The sequence below is a fragment of the Kogia breviceps genome, chromosome 4 (genome assembly GCF_026419965.1).
Source record: "Kogia breviceps isolate mKogBre1 chromosome 4, mKogBre1 haplotype 1, whole genome shotgun sequence".
Lineage (NCBI taxonomy): Eukaryota > Metazoa > Chordata > Mammalia > Artiodactyla > Physeteridae > Kogia > Kogia breviceps.
The window spans coordinates 173,744,816-173,764,943 of NC_081313.1; the positions used below are offsets into that span (position 1 = coordinate 173,744,816).

General features: G+C 59.3%; 2 protein-coding genes across 7 annotated transcripts in view; one reads left to right on the top strand and one right to left on the bottom strand.

Annotated features, from left to right (window-relative positions):
* Positions 1–348: 348 nt before the first annotated feature.
* Positions 349–8,322, top strand: DCAF15 (DDB1 and CUL4 associated factor 15). 2 transcript variants are annotated; one of them, XM_059060498.2, is made up of 13 exons: positions 349–480; positions 2,071–2,168; positions 2,258–2,393; positions 3,065–3,171; positions 3,251–3,390; positions 3,476–3,646; positions 5,827–6,261; positions 6,367–6,458; positions 6,561–6,689; positions 6,782–6,867; positions 7,102–7,206; positions 7,284–7,399; positions 7,791–8,322. In XM_059060498.2, the coding sequence occupies exons 1-13, from the start codon at positions 349–351 to the stop codon at positions 7,844–7,846; spliced, it is 1,803 nt and encodes a 600-aa protein (XP_058916481.1). In that variant the 3' UTR covers positions 7,847–8,322. The 2 variants fall into 2 exon arrangements, with proteins under 2 accessions (XP_058916481.1, XP_066888774.1); XM_067032673.1 differs by having other exon boundaries at positions 5,827–6,458.
* A 110-nt stretch (positions 8,323–8,432) lies between these two features.
* The window catches only part of RFX1 (regulatory factor X1), a 31,262-nt gene continuing 19,566 nt past the window's right edge, over positions 8,433–20,128 (bottom strand). For all 5 annotated transcript variants that reach the window (XM_067032675.1, XM_067032677.1, XM_067032676.1 and 2 more), the window contains 13 exons: positions 16,934–17,300; positions 14,973–15,154; positions 13,834–13,953; positions 13,628–13,743; positions 13,284–13,402; positions 13,092–13,201; positions 12,489–12,640; positions 12,317–12,414; positions 11,049–11,198; positions 10,746–10,954; positions 10,140–10,293; positions 10,010–10,055; positions 8,433–9,871 (listed from right to left, as the gene is read on the bottom strand). In XM_067032675.1, coding sequence (XP_066888776.1) covers positions 9,702–9,871; positions 10,010–10,055; positions 10,140–10,293; positions 10,746–10,954; positions 11,049–11,198; positions 12,317–12,414; positions 12,489–12,640; positions 13,092–13,201; positions 13,284–13,402; positions 13,628–13,743; positions 13,834–13,953; positions 14,973–15,154; positions 16,934–17,300 — 1,993 coding nt within the window. In that variant the 3' untranslated portion in view covers positions 8,433–9,701. The remainder of the gene's footprint in view (positions 9,872–10,009; positions 10,056–10,139; positions 10,294–10,745; positions 10,955–11,048; positions 11,199–12,316; positions 12,415–12,488; positions 12,641–13,091; positions 13,202–13,283; positions 13,403–13,627; positions 13,744–13,833; positions 13,954–14,972; positions 15,155–16,933; positions 17,301–20,128) is intronic.

The window sequence follows — 20,128 nt, forward strand, 5'->3', positions numbered from 1 at the left end:
CTGGGTCTCCATGGAAACCCACCAGCCACAAGGGGGCGCGGCGCCGTGGAGACTGATGGGCGCCTCTGCCTATTGAGTCAAAGTCATCTCGGCGAGGGGCGCAAATGGGGCCTCTGATGGGGGTGTCCTTGCGGGAAGGCGGGAATACGGCGACAGGCCGCGGGGACTGTACCGTCTCTACCAATCAAGGGCCGAGGTGGCTGTGATGGACAGGCGTAGCGGGCAAAGGCCCTGAGTGCGGGCTTTCACCCAACCCGCGGGCGGCAGTGCAGAGAAAGGGCCAATGAAGAGGCGGCGGGGGTGGGGCGAAGAGGCCGGTTGCTCCGGAAGTGGAGGGAGGGGGTGAAAATGGCGCCCAGCTCGAAATCGGAGCGGAACAGCGGGGCCGGGAGCGGTGGCGGCGGCCCCGGGGGCGCCGGGGGGAAGCGGGCAACGGGGCGGCGGCGGGAGCACGTCCTCAAGCAGCTGGAGCGGGTCAAGGTGAGGCCTGGAGTCTGGGAGGAGCGCGTCGAAGGGTGGGGAGGAGGGACGAGGGAGGCGGAGGGAGGGAGGGCGTTCGCGGGGTGAGGGGTTGGGGGCGGAGCCCCGGGCGAGGGGGGCTCGGAGGAAAGGGGTTGGGCGGGGCCCCGGGGAGACGGCTTGGATTGGGGGGGCTGCTGCGGGAGCTTGGATGGAGGGGGTTGGGAGCGGGGTCCCGGGGATGGGGCTTGGATGGAGGGGCTGGGGGCGGGGCCCCGGGAAGGGGGCTTGGATGGAGGGGGCCTTAGAGGCCGCTGGGAGAGTAAGGAGGAAGGGGGCGATCCAGGGTCAGACTCATTTTTCAAAACCCTGCTCCCACGATCCTTCCGTTATGGAGCCTTACCTCCCCCTTGGCAGAGCCCTTGCTACCGGCTTTGGGATTCCTCCGCCTGGGGTTCATCTCTCTGTCCAGCTCTGACCACAGGGGAGCTGGGAATTCCTGTAACTGTGTCTACCTCCCTCATTGAATGGGAGGGAGCTCCCTGGAGAAGGCCTGATCTTCAGCTACCTGAGCAGGGCTGTGTCTCCCCATGAGACTGTAAACTTTCAGTGTGCTGGGATCTTTCCCCCATCAGTTTGGGAGCTCTGGGAGGGCGGACAGTCTGCTGTCAGGTCAGCAGCAACTGGGGCAGTCTGTGTCTCCATGGATCGGGGGTAGTGTGCCTTGTCAATTAGGCTGGGAACTCTGTGAGGGCAGGGCTGTGGCTTCTCCTTTTGACTGGAGTTCCTTGGGCAGGGACAGTCTCCACCCTCAGCTTGACTGCTCCCTGGGTTGGGCTGTGGCTCCGCCCTTAGCTTGGAAGCTCCCTGGACAGTGATTGTGTCTCCCCAGCAGCCTGGGCCTCGCTGACAGGGCTGTTCCACCCTGAGATCTCCTTGAGGGCTGAGCTGTATCTCCCCCATTAGACTGGATAGCAGGGTCCAAGGTGCTCTGATCCCCCAGTGCCCAACTTGTGCCTGCCTGGCCCCCCAAATCCATCCTTGGTGAAGTTTTGGGGATGAGGGAGTCTGTTGGAAGGGGGAATCAGGCAGGAGTTGGAAGGTCACTGGTCAGGTTTACCCTTTTGTCTGCCTCAGCTGCCCCCCGAGGGGCCTGAGCGCCCTGTGTATAGGCTAGTGGGTCGGGAACAGGTGAGTGTAGTTGGTCAAGCCCCCATCCCAGGCTCCTCAGCGGTTCTCGATGCCCACAGCTCACTGTGCAGCAAGGCAGCCTTCAGGAAGGCATCTCCGTGGCCCAGTGTGGGCCAGGGGTGACTGGAGGAGGTGATGCCAGTCCTAGTCCTCAAAGGTTGGGGGCTTAGGCAAGAGGAACTGAACCCTGAGGCTATGGAGGTGGGAGGATGGCTCGGGTCCCTGGTGGAGAGTCAGGCTCATGCCGTTTGCACCTTCCAGAGCCTGGACCTCCCTGGACCGTTACGGTTGGCAGGGAGTAGGCCTGCATGGCTGGGGTGGACCCCAAAGGTGCTCCGCGGCCTTGGGTGAGGGGACTGGGGGGTGGCAGGCTGTTTCCACCATGTGGTGCCTCAAGAGCCCTGGCTGCCCCTTCCTCAGATCAGTGGGCAGCTCTCTCCTCGCCTCTTCCGGAAGCTGCCACCCAGGGTCTGCGTCTCTCTCAAGAACATTGTGGATGAAGACTTTCTCTATGCAGGGTGAGGCTGGGGCCGGGCAGGGGGCTGGCTGGCTGGGGCGGCAGGCTGGCCCTGACCTGGTTACTCTGCTCCTCCCCCCATCCACACAGACACATCTTCCTGGGCTTTTCCAAGTGCGGCCGTTATGTTCTCTCCTACACCAGCAGCAGCGGGGACGACGACTTCTCTTTCTACATCTACCACCTGTACTGGTGGGAGTTCAACGTCCACAGCAAGCTCAAGCTGGTAGGGCCAGGCCTGACGCTGGGCTGCCCCTTCCAACAGCATGACTCCCACCGGTCACAGCACCCCTCTGAGCCTCAAGTTTCATGTCCGCAAAATGAAAACAGTGTACTCATGGGGCCATTGTTGAGACTCTTAAGTGTTAGGTCGAAGTGTAGGGAATTGCCATTTTTAGAGTTGAAAATGGGTGAATGGCAGCAATTTCATATGGTTTGACGGCTCAAGCCAGGAGGGACCCATTAGCTTTGTTAGGACCGAGCAGGCTGCCACACCCAATTTAGCCTTGACCTCGACTCCTCAAATACCCCACCCCAGGCAGGAGGTGAGTGCCATTAACCCCAGTTTACACATGAGCTCAGAGAGGCAAACAGGCTCCAGGGTGGGTTGGGCTTGGAATTGACGCGTCTGGCTGAGCTCCGTGTCTGGCTGAGCTCCGGCTGAGCTCCCTCCGCTGGGGCAGGGCTCTCCTTGGCCGTGTCCTGTCCTGGGCCCGGCCTCCCTGTGTCCCCCACTTGTGAGGGGAAACACTTGTGAGTCTCCTCATCCTGTCCTCAGGAAGGCAGAGGGGTGCTGGTGGGGGCTGTTTGGTGCTCCCTGGCCCGGTACTGCTGGCTGGTGCAGCCTCGGGTGGCCCCCGGGCCCACTCAGACCCCCGACCTGAACGTGCCTCTCAGGTCCGGCAGGTACGGCTCTTCCAGGATGAGGAGATCTACAGTGACCTGTACCTGACCGTGTGCGAGTGGCCTAGTGACGCCTCCAAGGTCATTGTCTTCGGCTTCAAGTGAGACTTAGGGATAGGGTGGTCAGGGGTGGGTGGGGCGGGCGCCTGGGCCAGGCTCTGAGGCTGTGCTGGCCCCCAGCACTCGCTCAGCCAACGGCATGCTCATGAACATGATGATGATGAGCGATGAGAACCACCGGGACATCTACATCAGCACCGTGGCCGTGCCGCCGCCAGGACGCTGTGCCGCCTGCCGGGACGCCAGCCGCGCCCACCCAGGTGAGGGGCCGGGGCCTGGGGTGCAGGCTGCCTGCTTCCCCGCCCTGGGGCCACAGCTGAGCCTGCGTGGCCTGTGTCGCTGCAGGTGACCCGAGCGCGCAGTGCCTGCGGCATGGCTTCATGCTGCACACCAAGTACCAGGTGGTCTACCCCTTCCCCACTTTCCAGCCCGCCTTCCAGCTCAAGAAGGACCAGGTGGTGCTGCTCAACACCAGCTACTCCCTGGTGGCCTGCGCCGTCTCGGTCCACTCGGCAGGTAGGCCCTCAGGTCTGAGGATAGGGTGCGCTGTCAGCCTCGGGGCCCTGTGACCTAATGACTTGGCCAGGCGGCCCTGCGAGCTCGGTGCTGTCACTACCCCGCATCACAGATGAGGAGACCAGGGCCCTGGAGAGGTGAAGTCCCTCATCCAAGGTCACACAGCCAGGAAGTGGGAATGTGGTATCCAAACCCAGCCACTCCCCACCCCAGCGCTGTCCACTAGAACTTTCCACAGGGCTGGGATGTTCCAGATCTGCTGTATCTGCTATAGCTGCCACCAGTAGCCACTTGACCGTGGCTCATGTGACCAAGGAACTGAGTTGTTAAAGTTTCATTTTAGTCATGTTAAGTTCAGGTAGTCACATGTGGTCGGTGGCTACCGTGCTGGACAGTGCAGTGCGTTCTTCTCTGCAAAAAGAGAAATGTTGATTAAAAATTTCAGGGAGTGGTTAGTGGACAGACAGCCTTCTTACATCTTTGATGATAGCAGAAATGCCAGTGAAAATCAGGTGATGTCCCCCAGCAGAGTGGCAGATGTTAAAAAGCTGGATAATGCCACTGGCTGGTGGCAGCGTGGGGCCCTGGGGCTCTCCCGCTCTCCCAGGGCCTTATGGCAACAAAGGTGCCTGTGGCCCAGCAGCGCTGCACCCAGACACGTCTGAAGGTTTGGTGGCAGGAGCCAGGGGCTGCCTGGTGTCCGTCGCTGGGGTTTGGGGAGGTAGGACAGGGTGGGCACTTCCCTTGGGTCAGCAGGGAGAGCCCCAACGTGCACCTCTGTGGAGAGTGTACCTTAAAGACATGTTCAAGTGCAGAAGAAACACAAGAAGATCTATCACCTCATACTGATACCACTTATATTTAAATTTAAAACATGTTCCAATTTTGCCAGAATGCAGTCAAATAAAGATGCCCACTGGGAGTTCCCTGGTAGTCCAGTGGTTAGGATTCCGTGCTTTCACTTAGGACCTGGGTTCAGTCCCTGGTCGGGGAACTAAGATCCTGCAAGCTGTGCGGTGCAGCCAAAAAAAAAAAAAAAGTTGCCCACTAACTGCATTTAAAATGGTTGTCCCTGGGGGTGGGAGGGTAATGGACATGAAAAGAGGATCCTATGTCTATAACTAAGCCCACAGACCAGCAAGGGGCAGGGTGCTTTGTCCTCAGGCCTGTCCAGGGGCCTCCCACCCCTGCCCTGGCCACCTGTGCCGGCATGGGCAAGGCCCTGCTTCTCGCCAAGCCGTGAGCCCGCAACAAGCCAGGCCTGGATGGGGCCGCCACCCCCTGCCCCGTTAGGAAGGACCACCTGGGACAGGATTCACCCCGTGTGCACTCAGCCCAGGTGAGGGGCATTATCATCAGTGTTTAACACTCATCTCACCCCATAGGAGGGTATTCACACAGAGGGGGAGTTTGGACTTGAACATTTTCCACTCATTCCCCCTCCCCTCCGGAAGAAGTGCCACCGCTCTGGCAGACAGGAGTTCGTTGGCAGACTTGTATTATCTCTCAGTGTGACCTTGGACAAGTTTCTCTGAGCCTCAGTCCCGAGTCTGAACTGGGAGGACAGTTCCCCTCCCCAGGGGTTGCTTGAGGGGGGCCCAAATGAAGCAGGGCAGGCAGAGCCCACGGCCTGGCCATGGTGCTGCTCAGTGAATGCGCTGGGTTCTCCACATCGACATTCCCCAGGGGGGCTCTGCCTCCCAGTCAGATGGAGTCATAGAGGCCTGGGATTCGGGCAGTCTGTGCCTGGGCTGGTCTGGCTCACGTTGGGAAGGACAGAGGGCTGTGCAGTAAACTGTCAAACTTAAGTGGCTTTTATCTGGTATGATGATGACATGTCAGCTTACCAAAGGCAGGGATTTTTGTCTGTCTTGTTCACTCCTGTGTCCTCAGTGTGTGGCATACAGCAGATGCTCAAGAGTAAGGTTGGAATGAACGTGATATTGTGTGTGTGTGTGTGTGTGTGTGTGTGTGTGTGTGTGTGTGAGAAAGTCCTTTTTCCCTTTTGGGTGTTTCAGACTGATCTCAGAATATGTAAATCTTCTAGAGGGGTCTCCTCACGGTGGATTTCTAAGAACCCCCCAGCATAATGAGGGAGGGAGATTGGAAGAGCATTCTGGACTTGAACTCATCTATTGATCCCTTTCCCACATCCATCACTTTTTATTTTTATGTTCCAGGTGATAGCAGCTTCTGCCAAATCCTCTATGACCACACCACCTACCCCCCGGCCCCTCCCAGCCCCCCTGGGCCCCAGAGCCCAGAGATGCCCCCTGTCCTCCCCACCCTCTGCCCCGAAGCGGCCCCGGCCCGGCCCTCTGGGGTCCCCGAGCACTCGCCTGCCATCGCCAAAGCCAAGGAGTTTGTGGCTGACATCTTCCGCAGGGCCAAAGAGGCCAAGGGTGGGACCTCGGAGGAAGTCCGGCCACCCCCCTGCCCGGGGCCCTCGAGCAGCCGCTGCCGCCTGCCCTCTGAGCCCCTAGCCCCAGGTGGGGAGGCGGTGCCCCGGGACAGCCCCCTTGCAGCAGAGGTGCCCGCCTCCGAGCCTGGATATGTCAACTACACCAAGCTGTATTATGTGTTGGGGTCCGGTGAGGGGACGGAGCCAGAGGATGGTGAGCGGGGAGCCCACCTGGTGGGGTCCCAGGCGTGGGAGGCTGGCCTGGAGGGGCCTCTAGGCCTCCCACAGCCATCCCTACCCCCACGTCCTGCCCCCTCAGAGTTGGAGGATGACAAGATCTCCCTGCCCTTCGTGGTGACTGATCTCCGCGGCCGCAACCTACGGCCCATGCGGGAGCAGGCTGCCGTCCAGGTCGGTGCTGGCAGCGGGCAGGCCAAGGGGCAGCTCCCGGGGGACCTGCTGGGATGGCAGGTGGCACAAGCCTCCCCCTCCCCCTCCGCCCACTGTCCACAGGGTCAGTACCTGACAGTGGAGCAGCTCACGCTGGACTTCGAGTATGTCATCAACGAGGTCATCCGCCATGATGCCACTTGGGGTCACCAGTTCTGTTCCTTCAGCGACTACGATATTGTCATCCTGGAGGTGGGCCCAGGTGTCGGGCAGGGCAGGCCCAGGGCCTCCCAGCTCTGGGCAGCAGTCTCAGTATGTGTCACCGTCCACACCCCGCCCACCAGGTCTGCCCAGAAACCAACCAGGTCCTCATTAACATTGGCCTGCTGCTCCTGGCATTCCCGTCCCCCACCGAGGAGGGCCAGCTCCGGTGAGTGGGCAGGGACCCCACCCTCACCCTTGCCCAGCAGGGTCCTGCACTCAAGACCTCTCAGTGGGGGGAAGGGGGGATGTGAGAAGACTCCCCCCTGCCCACCAAAACTTGGATTGGCCACTGCATTGCTGCTCCAAAGATAAAGGCCCCTCTGGGTAGCCTGGGTTCAAGCTCAGGGACCCTGTGGTCCCACTCCCTTTCTCCTCTGTTCACCATTCCTCCCCGCTGTAGACCAAAGACCTATCACACCAGCCTCAAGGTGGCATGGGACCTCAACACGGGCATCTTCGTGACAGTCAGCGTGGGCGACCTCACTGAGGTCAAAGGGCAGACCAGGTGAGGCAGGGCCGGGGGCCAGCGCTGGGGGTGGGTTGGGCCAGGGTGAGGAGAACTGCTCACCCGCTCCCTCTCAGCGGCAGCGTCTGGAGCTCATACCGCAAGAGCTGCGTGGACATGGTCATGAAGTGGCTGGTGCCTGAGAGCAGCGGCCGTTATGTCAACAGGATGACCAACGAGGCGCTGCACAAAGGTGGGCCCCGTGACCTGACGACAGTCCAGGACTCAGGTCCTTATCCTGGGGCCAGGCCAGGCCCAGAGCACGCACTAATTCCTAAGTGTTGCTGAATGGAGGAGCACATTGGCTGAGCTAGTGGACGCGGCGGCATTGGGTGAGGGGAGGGCAGCCCGGGCCAAGGCCAGGGGGCCAGCTCAGGTGTGGCACCTGGGGGGCCCCCGGCCAGCCATTCAGGCATTCAGCAGACGTTTTATTGAAAGGCTGCAGGCAGGAGGAGGCACAGATAACTTTGCAGGGTGCCTGCCTTCCAGAACCTTTGGGGCCCACATCAAGTCAGGGAAAGAGGCCTCTCCTACAGCCTGGGCAGGCCAAGGTTCCAAGGCTTTGTCCCCACCCCTCCCTGCAGGGTGCTCACTGAAGGTTCTGGCAGACAGCGAGCGATACACGTGGATTGTGCTGTGAGGGCCCGGCCGCCCTGGACACTGACTCCAACTACCTCCGCGGCCTGGGAGCTGGCCGCCTTCCCGGCAGCCTCTGCCGACCGACCGATGACCGGCACTAGTGTTAGGCTGCGGGAGGGGGGCTGGGCGGGGCAGCCCCTGGTGGCCTGAGAGTCTGGACGCTTCTTATTTATGCCTATTTAAGTTGGAAAGGGGCAGAGGGAGGGAGCCCCCTGCCCCACCAGCCTTGAGCGCCCGCCTTCACCCTGAGCTGGGCATGGGTCCTCGTTCCGCACGAGTTTGCCCCTTTTCTCGGCTACAGGTGTGGACGTTGCCCCCCTAGCCCCACCCCAGGGAGGCCAGCCAGATGGACCCCATACCCCTGCCCTGTCCACCCCCAGCCTCTCCCCTGACCTGAGGTGGTGAACCTCGTGGCCATCACACCTTCCCTCCCGGCCCTGTTGTTCCTCTTCACATAATAAATGTTTTATTTCTGAACCTCACTGAGTTCCCTTTACTTACTGCCTGCCACTCAGGTGCTCGGGGCCCAGCTGGAGCCCCCAGCCCCAAGGTTCCCACCAAGGCCCGGCAAGTCAGCAGTAGCCAAATATCACAGCGGAATTTATTGTGTTTTAAGAAAGACTACAAAAAGGTAGAAAACAGCTCGGCACACTAGACTACCACACGCGTGGACACTTTCACCACCAGGAGAAGGGAGGCCCCGAGGGGTAAGGAGGGGGAGTCGGCAAGCCACCCCAAAAGCTGTAGCACACGGAGCACACAAAATAGTGATTTTTATACAATAGATCAGGTTTGTCGTTTGTTTTTTCTTTTTTTCGCTTTTTGCCATAAACATCTATCTCACAGGTTGAAAACACTGAGAAAACCGGAACAGATAAGGCCATGATGGTTGGAAAAAAACCCAACAAGTTACCGACTCCGCTCAGGCGGCGCTCACAAATCGCACAATAGTCATGTGGAGGGCGGGGATCGCACGCATGGAGGAGAAGCACGGTCTCCAGGGAGAGTAGGAGCATAGAGATTCCATTACAAACCAGCGGCGAGGAGGGCCCAGGACTCAGGGTCCCGGATCTGAGCGAGCGGAGCACCCAGCCCTGGCTGGGGCAGGCATGGGCACTTCCGGGCCCGCTGCCTGCAGCAGGTCCCTCCGGGCTTGGCGCCCGGTCCAGCCTGCTGCTCTTTGGAAGCTGGAGGCGGTGCCCCTTCTGCCCTCCCCCTATCCAGGCCGGGCAGTGTCCCCCTCTAGGGCTGCGGGGCAAGGGAGGGCCCAGCTCTGGAGAAGATGCGACACCCACAGCTTTAATTGCACTTATACCAAGGAGTGGGAGGAGGTGGGGCTGCTGGGGGAGGGATCCCGGGGCTGCTGCTGACAGTGGCGGGTCCCCAGGTGATGCCCACCTGCGCCCACCCGGGGCTCAGGGCTGGGCCTAGGACAGGCTGTGCAAAGCCAGCGAGCTGAATAAGTTAACAGTTCCGCAAGGGAGGGGGCCTGCCTGCCTGCCCCCTGGGGGGTGGGGGTGGGGCTGGGGGAGGGAGATGCTGCGGCCTTTGGGGCCAAGGGGCCAAGCTGGCTGCCCCAGGGGGCACCTGGGCACGTCGGCGGGTTCCTTAAGGCACGTCTTTTGTGTCAGAGTTTGCAGCTGCGGCTCCGCCCGGCCCTGTGATTGTGTCTGCCCCATCCGGGGCAGGGACCCCCTTACCTTCCCTGTCTCGGAGGCCCCAGCCCGGCCCCGGCCCGGCCCCGGCCGAGGCTGGAGCGGTGACAGCGAAGCCACAGAAGCTGTGAGGGACCCTGGCGAGGAGGGGCAGCAGGGTAGGGCGGGCAGGGCGGCAGGGTGGGGGTGGGGGCCACGGGCTTAGCTGGAGGGCAGCGCCTGCACGAAGAGGCCGCGTGCGTCTGTCCGCGACAGCTTGGCCGGTGGCTCCAGAGCCTCAGGGCCCAGCGCGGGCGACTCGCCACCAGCCGCGAGCGAGATGTCCTGCGGCAGCTCGTCCTCGCTTTCCTCCTCCTCTTCCTCCTCCTCGTCTGGGGTACACGGACCAGGACTGGCTCAGCGCGGGGCGGCGGCGCCACTAGGCCGCCACATGGCGCCCCAACCGCTGCCTCCTCCACCCTACGCTGCCCCCTGGACTCTGGCCCTCGGCAGGGGCACGATTTACCTACCTTTGTCCGGGTCCAGGGGGTTCAGCGTGGTGGCCAGGTTGGCGAACTGGAAGGAGGGGAGAGGAGAAGGAATGAGGGTCCTGCCTAGGGGCGCCCCCGCCCGTGCCCTCAGTGGACCCGCCGTGCGCACCTCGCCCATGACGGCAATGGGGGTCTCGCCCTTGGCCTGGGCCACGCGATGCTCGATCAGGTAGTACATGTACTCATCGTAGAGCAGCCGTATGAGATGGAAGGAGCCGAAGCTGGCGGCGCTGCGCAGAGTCAGGTCCCGGATCACCATGGAGCTGGAGGAGGCGACAGAGAGGAAATCCTCAGGCCGGGACCCGCCCCGCGCCCCTCTTCCCTGCCGTTAGGACCCCAGGCCTGAACAAGCCCAGCTACCGCCGCCCGGCCCCGCACAGCCTTCCCGGTCAGAGAGGGAAGGCGTCCCTCAGATAGGGAGGAGGGCCCGAGCCCCGCCCACCACCAACCAGCAGGACCCTCGACTTCCTAAAAGGCACCCGAGTCCCCGAGGGGCGGGGGCTTTCTCTGGTCCAGTCGGAGAGAGTGGGGCTGGGGCCCTCATCCAGCCCCACCCTCCTCGAAGAGGCGGGGCCTTCACTGGTCCCATTTTGGCCTGATCCCAAAGCAAAGGAGCCTTCTCTGGGTCCGGCCCTGGTGGGAGGAACGTCCTCCCGCCCAGCCCCTTCCCCGCCCAGCCCCTTCCCCGCCCACATCCCGCCCAGCCAGCGCGCACCTGTAGAAGGACCACTTGAGGAGGAAGAGCTTAGCGGCCTTGGGAAAGCCGGCGCTGCCCTGGTAGGGCTTAAGCACTTGGCTCACGACGCCGTCCAGCCAGGCTGCCCACTGCTCCAGTGAGTTCTGCTGCTGCAGAGTCACTTTGAAGTCCTGCTCCAGCCGCTGCACCACGCGGTCCTCGCAGCGGCATACCCACGAGGCCTGCTCCTGGGACACAGCGGGCAGGTGCCCGGGGCTCAACCGCCGCCCCGGGCCCGAACCGCCGGGCCGCCCCGCGCTCGCCTGCCCCGTCCACGCTCACCTGCACATTGGCGAAGTCCACGCGGTTGAGATCGCTCAGCATCTGGTTGATCTGCGCCGTGTTCTGCAGCACAGCGCGCGCCGCCTGCGCCAGGTGGTTGAGCGACGTGTAGCGCCGCAGGGTCTGCGCGAAGGCGCCGGCCGCTGCCACCTGCGGGGCCCAGGGCTTGTGGCTTCCGCGGAACCCACCCCGCGCAGTCCCCTGCCCCACCCAATGCGACCTCTCTGAGCCTGTTTCTTTCCCCTAAAAGGGAGGAATGTACCTTGTTGCTTTCGTTGGGAGATCAAAGGGTCGGGGTTTTCAAACTTTGGGCGACCACCCACCCAAAGAATGCCTCCAAAAAAAATCAATGTAGTGTATCTGAACAGCATTATTATTTTTCATCAAAGGACACAAGTAAATCTCGGAGGGCACTGCCCCGAAAGGGCACTGCTTCCATAACCTTTGGTTTCATTTTGTTTGTATTATTATTCCCTTGAATGTCAGCTCCAGGCCCTTGAATGTCAGCTCCGGGAGGGCCGGAGTTTTGTGCATCTTGGTCATTGCCGTGCTCCCAGCACTCAGAACCATGCCGAGCACACAGCAGGTGCTCAATAAATGCGTGTGGAATAAATGAATGAATACATAAGTCTTGCCTGTTCTGAAGGGCTCCCCCAGGATCCAGCTTCTACTCTCTCCACAGGCCCCCAACCCCATCCCTGTGTCCAGCGTACCCAGGGGTCATTCTTCAGACATCCCTTTCTGTTTAGCTGTCTTGTTGGCATTTTCAGGACTTTGAAAACAAACTTTTTTTTCTCTTTTCTTTTTTTCCTTTTTGCTCAAGAGCAAGCACACGCCATATAATTCCTCACATCTTGGTAGTTAGTGAATGTGCAGCATTGACAAAGAGGGCTATTCTGTTTCCTTATAGATGTTTTTGGTTTCTTTGTGGTTTTTTTTTTTAAGATTTTATCTCTTTCTGAACACCTAAAGCACTTTCTGTTGAAGCTCTGAAGAGAACTACTTCAAGTGTGCATTTGGTTTTTATCTTTTTAAGATGCTGTGTTGCGTACAGAAATACCACACACAGGTTGTGTTTCAGAAGTGGGCTCCTGAGGAAGCCGGTTTGTAAAGACAACGCCCAAAGCTCACTCTGAGGGGACAGACACGGGGACAAATCTTACCGCCTCTGTCAGGCAGAGGAGACCGAGGCCCCCGGCCCCCGCCAGCCTGGAGGGAGCCCCCCGGGCTGTGGGCCAAGCTGGCCCCTCAGCCCCTCGCGCCCTCACCTTCACGCGCAGCATCTCCTCGGGTATGTTCACCATGGCGTGCGTGAGCCAGCTCTCCAGGCTCTTGGCAAAGTTCCGGATCGCTTGGGTCAAGGCACCTGTGGGCGGTAGGGGGGCCGGTCAGGACTCAGGGGCGGGGTGGGGTGCGGGGACCGGGGGTCTGTGCACTTACTGGGGATGGGCCGCAGCACATCGGGGATGAGGATCTCCACCAGGCCCTGGTACAGCACATTGTCACAGTGCTTGGTCCACTGGAGCACGGGCTCGAACTTGGAGAGGAGCACCAGGCTGGCCTTGGGCAGCCGCTTCTCGGCCTCATCGTGCCTGTGGGCACCCCCCCCCCGGGGGTCACGAGGACATTCCACGGTCCTGTACCTGGGCTCAGAAGGGCACAGCACCCTCACCCCACCCTGGGGTCAGGAAGGTACTCTCTGTCTCTGGAAGACCCCCGGGGTCAGGCTGACACAGACCCCACTGCCCCCAGGGTCAGGCAGGGATCTTAAGAGCCTGCACGCGGGCAGGGCACGGGCGTCTACCCACCGCGGGGAGGAAATGGCTTGGTGGGGTGCGCCATCCCAAACACCGAGCATCAGACCGGTACCAGTGCACACTCTGGAGGCGGGCTCAGAAGGCCACGTGCACCCCACAAACTGCAGGGGTAGAGAGGAGCCCCTACTCCTGCATGCAGTCTGAGGTCTGGCCGCCCCAGCCTTGGGGGCTGACTCACATGGTACCCAACCTCCTCCCTTCCTCCCCCTCCCCCTAAGGCACTCACACAGCCAGCGGCGGTGCCTCGCTGGGCTGGCTCAGGTTGTACCTCCAGAAGGTTTTCCACAGCGTCTCCACCAGGGTGAACTGCAGGTTCACCATGACATCGACGATGGCCTGTTGGGGAGGCCGGATGCTCGAGGGGGCTGAGCGGCAGCGTGGCCCTCCCTTGCCCCTGCCCGCTACCCAGATGCCCTACCTCACAGTGTTCCCGGTACAGGACCTGGAAGGCCTTGATGTCCCCAGGCCCGATGCCTTCAGGCAGCACTTTGCCCTGGAGGTCGAGCTCTGAGAAGTCAGGGAGGCTCCTCGAGGCATCTGGGGGCAGAGGAGACACCGTGAGCCCCTTCATCCCCCAGCTGCCTGCCCCCCCGAGCCTCATCCTGGGATCCTGCTAAGTTGGCACCACTTTGCTAGCAAGCAGAAGATCCCCAATGTGCAGTGGGACAAAGAGGTTCCGGGAGGGCAAGTGAACCATCTGCACGCTCTCCGGGGGCCACAGACCCTGCCCTGGGCCCACTCCAGAGTCCAGGGAGCCCTCACCCAGAAACTGCTGGTACTGCTGGACCTGGGCGCTGATGTCCGACAGCCCAGTGGCCTGCTGTGGCCCCACGGCCACACCGTTGGTCATGCCCTCCATCTTCTGGATGGGTTTGAGCCTGGAGAAGGGATAGGCAGGGGACTGGAGTGGAGATGGGCTGCCATGCCTTTCCCTGCCCACCAGCACCGGGCCAGCCCTGCTCTCCTACCTCTGTTTTTGCGAGAAGGGTTGGCCCCGCATGGCCATGTGCTGCTGGTCCTCCATCAGCCGCAGCAGGGGTGAGCTGGCCTTGATGCGCAGGCCATAGTAGTGGTACTTGGAGTTGCCCCTGGGAGGGAGGCAGAGGATGAGGGCTGGGCTGGGGGTGGTCACCGATCGTCCACCGGGAGCTTCACATCACACCTGCCTCCTCTCTGCTAGGGGGCCGAACAGAGCCCAGGGGGTGAGACCCATATTTCCACAGAGCTGGGGGTGCTGGGCTGGGGAAGCCACGGGGACTATGGGTGCCAGGAGAGGCCCCCAACTGCAGACTGAGCTCTGTGAAGACAGGGCCAGAGTCAGGGGCAGGCACTTAGCAGGTATTTGCTGCCTGCTAGTCATAACGATTTGCCAGGCACTGTTCTGAGCACTTAGCATATTCGAATCCACGCGTTCCTCATCCCTACCCTATGGACGGTACTCCTAGCATCCTAGATTGACAGCTGAGGAAACTGAGGCACAGAGACATGCAGTACTTTGCCCAAGGTTCTGCATGTACACATGCATGAATGCATGAATGAGGTGATGTCTAAGGCCTCAGCTGGGAGCTAGAACCAAGAGAAGAGCGGGGCTCAGCTTGGAGAGGTGTGGGGGATTGCAAAGGAGAGGCAGGGAAGAGCAGGTTCATGGGAGGGCTCCTTGCTCCTTCCTACATGAATTCACTGACTCATAGGCCCTGATTAAGCACTGACTGTGTGTAGCCCCTGCACTCTCAAGGGACGTGCATTTCAGCATTGGAAGATGGATCAGAAAGGAGAGGTGATGTGAGAGGCATGTTGGATGGTGCTCAGTGCTAAAGAGAATAAAGTAAGGGGGGGTGGATGCCAAGGAGGTGAGGGAAGGCTGACGTTTTAGTTAAGGGGGTCAGGGGACGTTTGAGTCAGGAGATGGGGAAAGGTACGTGAGGCAGAAGGCACAGCAGTGCAAAGGCCCTGAGGTAGGAGCACGCAAGTGTCAGAGGAGCTGTGAAGAGGTCAGTGGGGCTGGAGTGGAGTGAGTGAGGGGACAAGGGGAGCTAAGGACCTCGATAACTTAGGGTGAGGTCGGGCCTTGGGGCTGCTCGGGACCGTCAGGGGCAGGTGGCCCCACCTGGTGCCGAGACGTCGGGTGCGCAGGCCCATGAAGACAGAGCGGATGAGCTTGCCAAAGGAGGCGGCATTGACGGGCTCCAGCTTCTGCTCCTGGCAGTGCAGCAGGTAGTGGCAGTAGAGGGTGCTCCGAGGCAGGCTCACGCCCTCGGCCGTCTCATAGTTGTCCAGGAGCCACTGCACCTGGGGCCCGAGGAGGGATGGAAGAATGCTAAGAATTGCTTCCATTTCTCAAGTGCTCGTTGCTAAGTGCTCTCTCTATTTATTTCTGATTGTGATCTTGACAACCACACTAGAGAGGATGTCATATCACAATCACCCATGGGAACTAAATCCAGTGGAACTCTCTAGAACTGCACTGTCCAAATAAGTCACCACCAGCCACATAGAGGTGTTAAATTAATTTACACTGAAGGGAAAAAGCCAATGTCAAAAGGTCACGTAAAGTATGAGTCCATTCATAGAACATCGTCGAAATGACAGCATTAGAGAAATGGGGAACAGATTCGTGATTGCAGGGGGTTAGGGACGCTGGGAGGGAGGAGGGCAAGGGTGACTAAAAAGGGTTAGCAGGAGGGGTTTGTGGTGACGGAACAGTTCTGCATTTTGATTGTGATAGTGGTTTCCCAAACCTACCCGTGTGATAAAAAGACACAGAAGTAGACACCCTCACATTGTACCAATGTCAGTTTCCTAGCTAGATACTGTACTACAGTTATGTAAAATGTAATCAGTGGGGTAACCTGGGTGAAGGGTCCGTAGGGATCTCTGTACTATTTTGCAGCTTCTGTGACTATAATTCTTTCAAAATAGTTTTTTTAAAAAACAACTCAGTTCCTGGGACCTTGAAACTCACATTTCAAGTGCTCGATAGCCTCATGTGGCCAGAGGCCCCTGCACTAGGCAGAACAGAGAGAAAATATTTATCACTGGAGGATGTTCTACCGGACGGCACTGGTCTAGCGGAGCATGTTTTCAGGACCCATTAGGGAGTCATGAAATCAGTTATGCGGGTCATGACCAGCATTAAAGTATTAGACTTAAAAGCCAGGCTGCATGGGTGTATGAGGGAGGTCCTGTCTTCTGAGAAAACTTCTGTCTTGGTTATGGGGTCCACAATGGGTCGCCATGGGAGAGGGCGATAGTTAAAAATGAGGAGAAGGGACTTCCCTGGTGGTGCAGTGGTTAAGAATATGCCTGCCAGTGGAGGCGACATGGGTTCTATCCCTGGTCCGGGAAGACCCCACATGCCGTGGAGCAGCTAAGCCCATGCGCCACCACTACTGAAGCCCGCCCTCCTAGAGCCCATGCTCCGCAATGAGAGAAGCCGCCGCAATGAGAAGCCCGCGCGCCGCAACGAAGAGTAGCCCCCGCTCACTGCACCGAGAGAAAGCCCGCGCACAGCAATGAAGACCCAACGCAGCCAAAAATAAATGAATGAATAAAAAAATTTAAAAAACGAGAGGAAGCCATCGCTCCAGACGCCAAGCTCCAAGAGGACAGGGACAACCCACCTACAGTCACAGAGCTGGTGCGGGGCCCAGTCAGGATTAGGCTCTGGGGCTGCTCCACAGAGCCACGCTAGGCAGAGAAAGGTTATCTCGCTGCCTTCGGGATGGACACAGAACCTTGCTCGGGGCAGCTCCTTGCATGGTGGTGCCTGCATCTCCCTCCCCTTGCTATCTATCCGCCATCACCAGTTACTATCAGAGTAGATGACACTTCTTGGGTAATAGCTCCAAGAGCGTCATGCATATTAGCTGAGGCCCAGAAAGGCTGAGTAACTTGTCTGAAGCCACACAGCGAGGATTCAACCCCAGGCCATCTTCACCTGAGCACCCTGACACCAGGCTACCCAGGCTCCTGCTGACGGTGGCCAGCAACCACCATCCACCACCCACCACTCCCACCCAGGGTTCCCCTCCCACCCCCGCCTCCCCTGGGGCCTGGGTTGGCACTTACAGTGGCTGGTGAGGCACGGGTGGTGTGGGAGTAGGACTGGCTGGCACTGCCCAGCATGTAGCCGCCTTGGATCACGTAGGTGCCTGCTCCGCTGCCACTGCTGCTGCCGCCGCCACCGCCACCGCCACCGCCTCCCCCGCCGCCACTGCCGCCGCTGCTGCTGTTGCTGGCCCCACTCCCGCTGCTGGTGGAGCTGGCGACCACCTGGCTGCCGGACACGTACATGGGCACAGAGCCACTGCTGGCCACCGCCTGGGAGGTGGCAGGTGTGCTGACCTGGGCAGCCGTGCCCGCGGCCTCATAGTAGCTGGTGCCCGCCGTCTGCGTGTACAGTGGCGTCTCAGGGTAGGGGTAGGTGCTGGAGCGGCTGTGAAAGAAGTAGACGGAGGGAGTCAGGGGACAAGAGCTGGGTGGCACAGGGGCATGACTGAGGGGGGCCCTGCAGCCGGGGGGAGAAGGAGAGCAGGAAGCAACAGCCCCGCGCATCACCCCAGGTGCATGATGGGCAAATTTTCACTTAATCCTCAAAGCGGCCCCCTGACTTGGGAGTCCCTACTTCTGATGGGAGGAAGTGGAACCGGAAGAGCTAAGTAACTTGCAATAGGCTACACACTTCAGTCAATCATAAAAAGAACTACTGAGGGAATTCCCTGGTGGTCCAGCGGTTAGGACTCAGGCTCTCACTGCCAGGAGCCCGGGTTCAATCCCCAGTCAGGGAACTAAAATCCCACAAACCACATAGTGCAGCCGGAAAAAAAAAAAAAAAAGAACTATTGAGTGCCTGCTGTATGCTGGGCACTGTTCTAGGTACGCTGGACCCAACATTGGATGAGAGAGAAAAGGTCTCCCACAGAGGAGTTAATGCCTTAGCGAGGGAGCCAGAGGAGAAGCCAAGTGCAAAGGTAAATTGAGGGCACTTCGGAAGGTGGTATGCACCAAGGTAAATGAGGCAGGAAGAGGGTGCTGGAGAAGCGGGGGCTATACTTCTAAATCCAGCAGCCATCACGCTGAGGGGCTGGTCAACAATGACTATTGGGGTACAGATGTGTTTCCCTTTGACCCAGAAACCCACCCCACCCCGGAGAGTTCTCCAGCTATCGCAGGATCTGCATCAGTTCACACGAGCTCAAGGCTGCAAATCGTAGCAAGAGAGTAAAAATGACTGGGGGTGGTCCATCTTTAGTGGGATGTCAAGTTAAAAGGTGATGGAATCCTACACAGGGGTGCGGGAGGAGGAAGAAGGTCTTGGGGTCCTGCCAAAGAACAAACTCCAGAACATTCGGTTAGGTGAACAAAAGAGGCAGGGAAGGGTGCACAGAGTGGGAAGAAGGGGGAGATTACATGGCATTTCGTATCTATAGCTGCCATCTGTGAGGGTGGAGGGACCGCAGACCGGGGGCAGGCACTTCTCCAAACGTGGCTGGACACAGTTTCGATTTTTGAGCCCTCTCAATGTGTTAGTGGTTTTAAAACATAAGTTAAATTTTTAGAATCCAGAAAGGGAGGCAGGCCCGCCAGGAGTGGCCTGGCTCAGAAGGTGCTGAAGGATGCGGCAGAGGGAGTCTTGTGGGCCTCTGGGGGCGGCGAGGAGAGGGACTGGGATGGGGGATGTGATCACCTGAGGTACGCAGCATTGCCCATCAGACACCAGGATGCAGCTCTTGATCACTGTGCCCTGGTTCGCATCAGTTCACGTCTACTGTACGAGTGACACCCAGAGTGCGTGACCTGAGCAGGGACTGGTAAGTGCCCATGCCCCCCTCGGCAGGAGCCAAAACCAGCCCAGCACCCTACACGCAACACGTGCTCCCAGAAAACATTGCTTTGGTAACCGTTCGCTGAATGACTGAATAAATGAATGTGTGTATCTCTGGACACAAGCTGGACAGGGCCAGGGATGGAGACCCAAGGGCTGTGGCTTTGGTCAGCGTGGGGCTCTGGACCAGCAAAGGGCTGGGAACATGGTAATGACCCACTATGAGGGAGAGACAAAATACAGTGTCCTCAAAAACTTCACATAGCAGAAGAATCTGATGGCAACAATGGACTCCCGTGTGATCAAACACATAATCACAGAAGGAAGAATTGAACCAGAAGCAAAAGACAGACCAGGGCTTCCCTGGTGGTGCAGTGGTTAAGAATCTGCCTGCCAATGCAGGGGACATGCGTTCGAGCCCTGGTCTAGGAAGATCTCACGTGCCGCGGAGCAACTAAGCCCTTGCGCCACAGCTACTGAGCCTGCACTCTAGAGCCTGCGAGCCACAACTACTGAGCCCACGTGCCACAACTACTGAAGCCCGTGCGCGTAGAGTCCATGCTCCGCAACAAGAGAAGCCACCGCAATAAGCCCGTGCACCACGATGAGGAATAGGCCCCGCTCACCGCAACTAGAGAAAGCCCGCGTGTAGCACCGAAGACCCAATGCAGCCAATAAATAAATAATTTTATTTCAAAAAAAAAAAGAAGAAGCAGCAGCAAAAGACAGACCAGGAGAGGCAGAAGAGCCCCTGGGGGCCCTCGGGAGCCCGGCTCCTCTTTGGAATGTCCTCTGTGGTCCCTGCCAGCTCTGGTCAAGTACACAGATAAGAGAGACTGGCAGCACTGGCAATAAATCAACAGAACTGTGAGGTAGCTGGATGCTGTAGACCATGACTCCGGTGCCAGGGTCACACCCTTTGGGCTCAGCCACAGCATCAGGACCCAGAGACCACGTCATTCCATGAGCTAATCCACCCCCAGTGTCATGCCCACGAGAACAGGTGGCAGGGCAGGGACATAAGAAAAAAAATCAGGCAAATGAGAAAAAAGCCAAAGGAAGCTTCCAAAAACTGAAACAACAACTAGAGAGACTATAAGCCCTAGAATTATTACCATGGAGAAGGGGAGATCCTTCTCCATGGTGATATATATGGAGTGTCCCCAGCAAGGAGCCAGAGCCGGGGTTAAGGCAGGCCTGGGGCTGACATCTGCCCGATGTGGCGCGTGCTGATGCTGAGCTGTGTGCAGCACCAGTGAGGGGAAGTCAGCTACATGTCGGCTGGGTGGGGACTGGCTATGTCATTCATGCTGCGGCTGTATGGTGGAGTATCACACAGCGGTTAAAGAGGGGGACTGGGACCCACGTGGTCGAAGAGCTTCGAGCTACGTGGCAGGGGAAGAGACAGGAGACAGAACACGCTGCCTCTATTTCTGAAC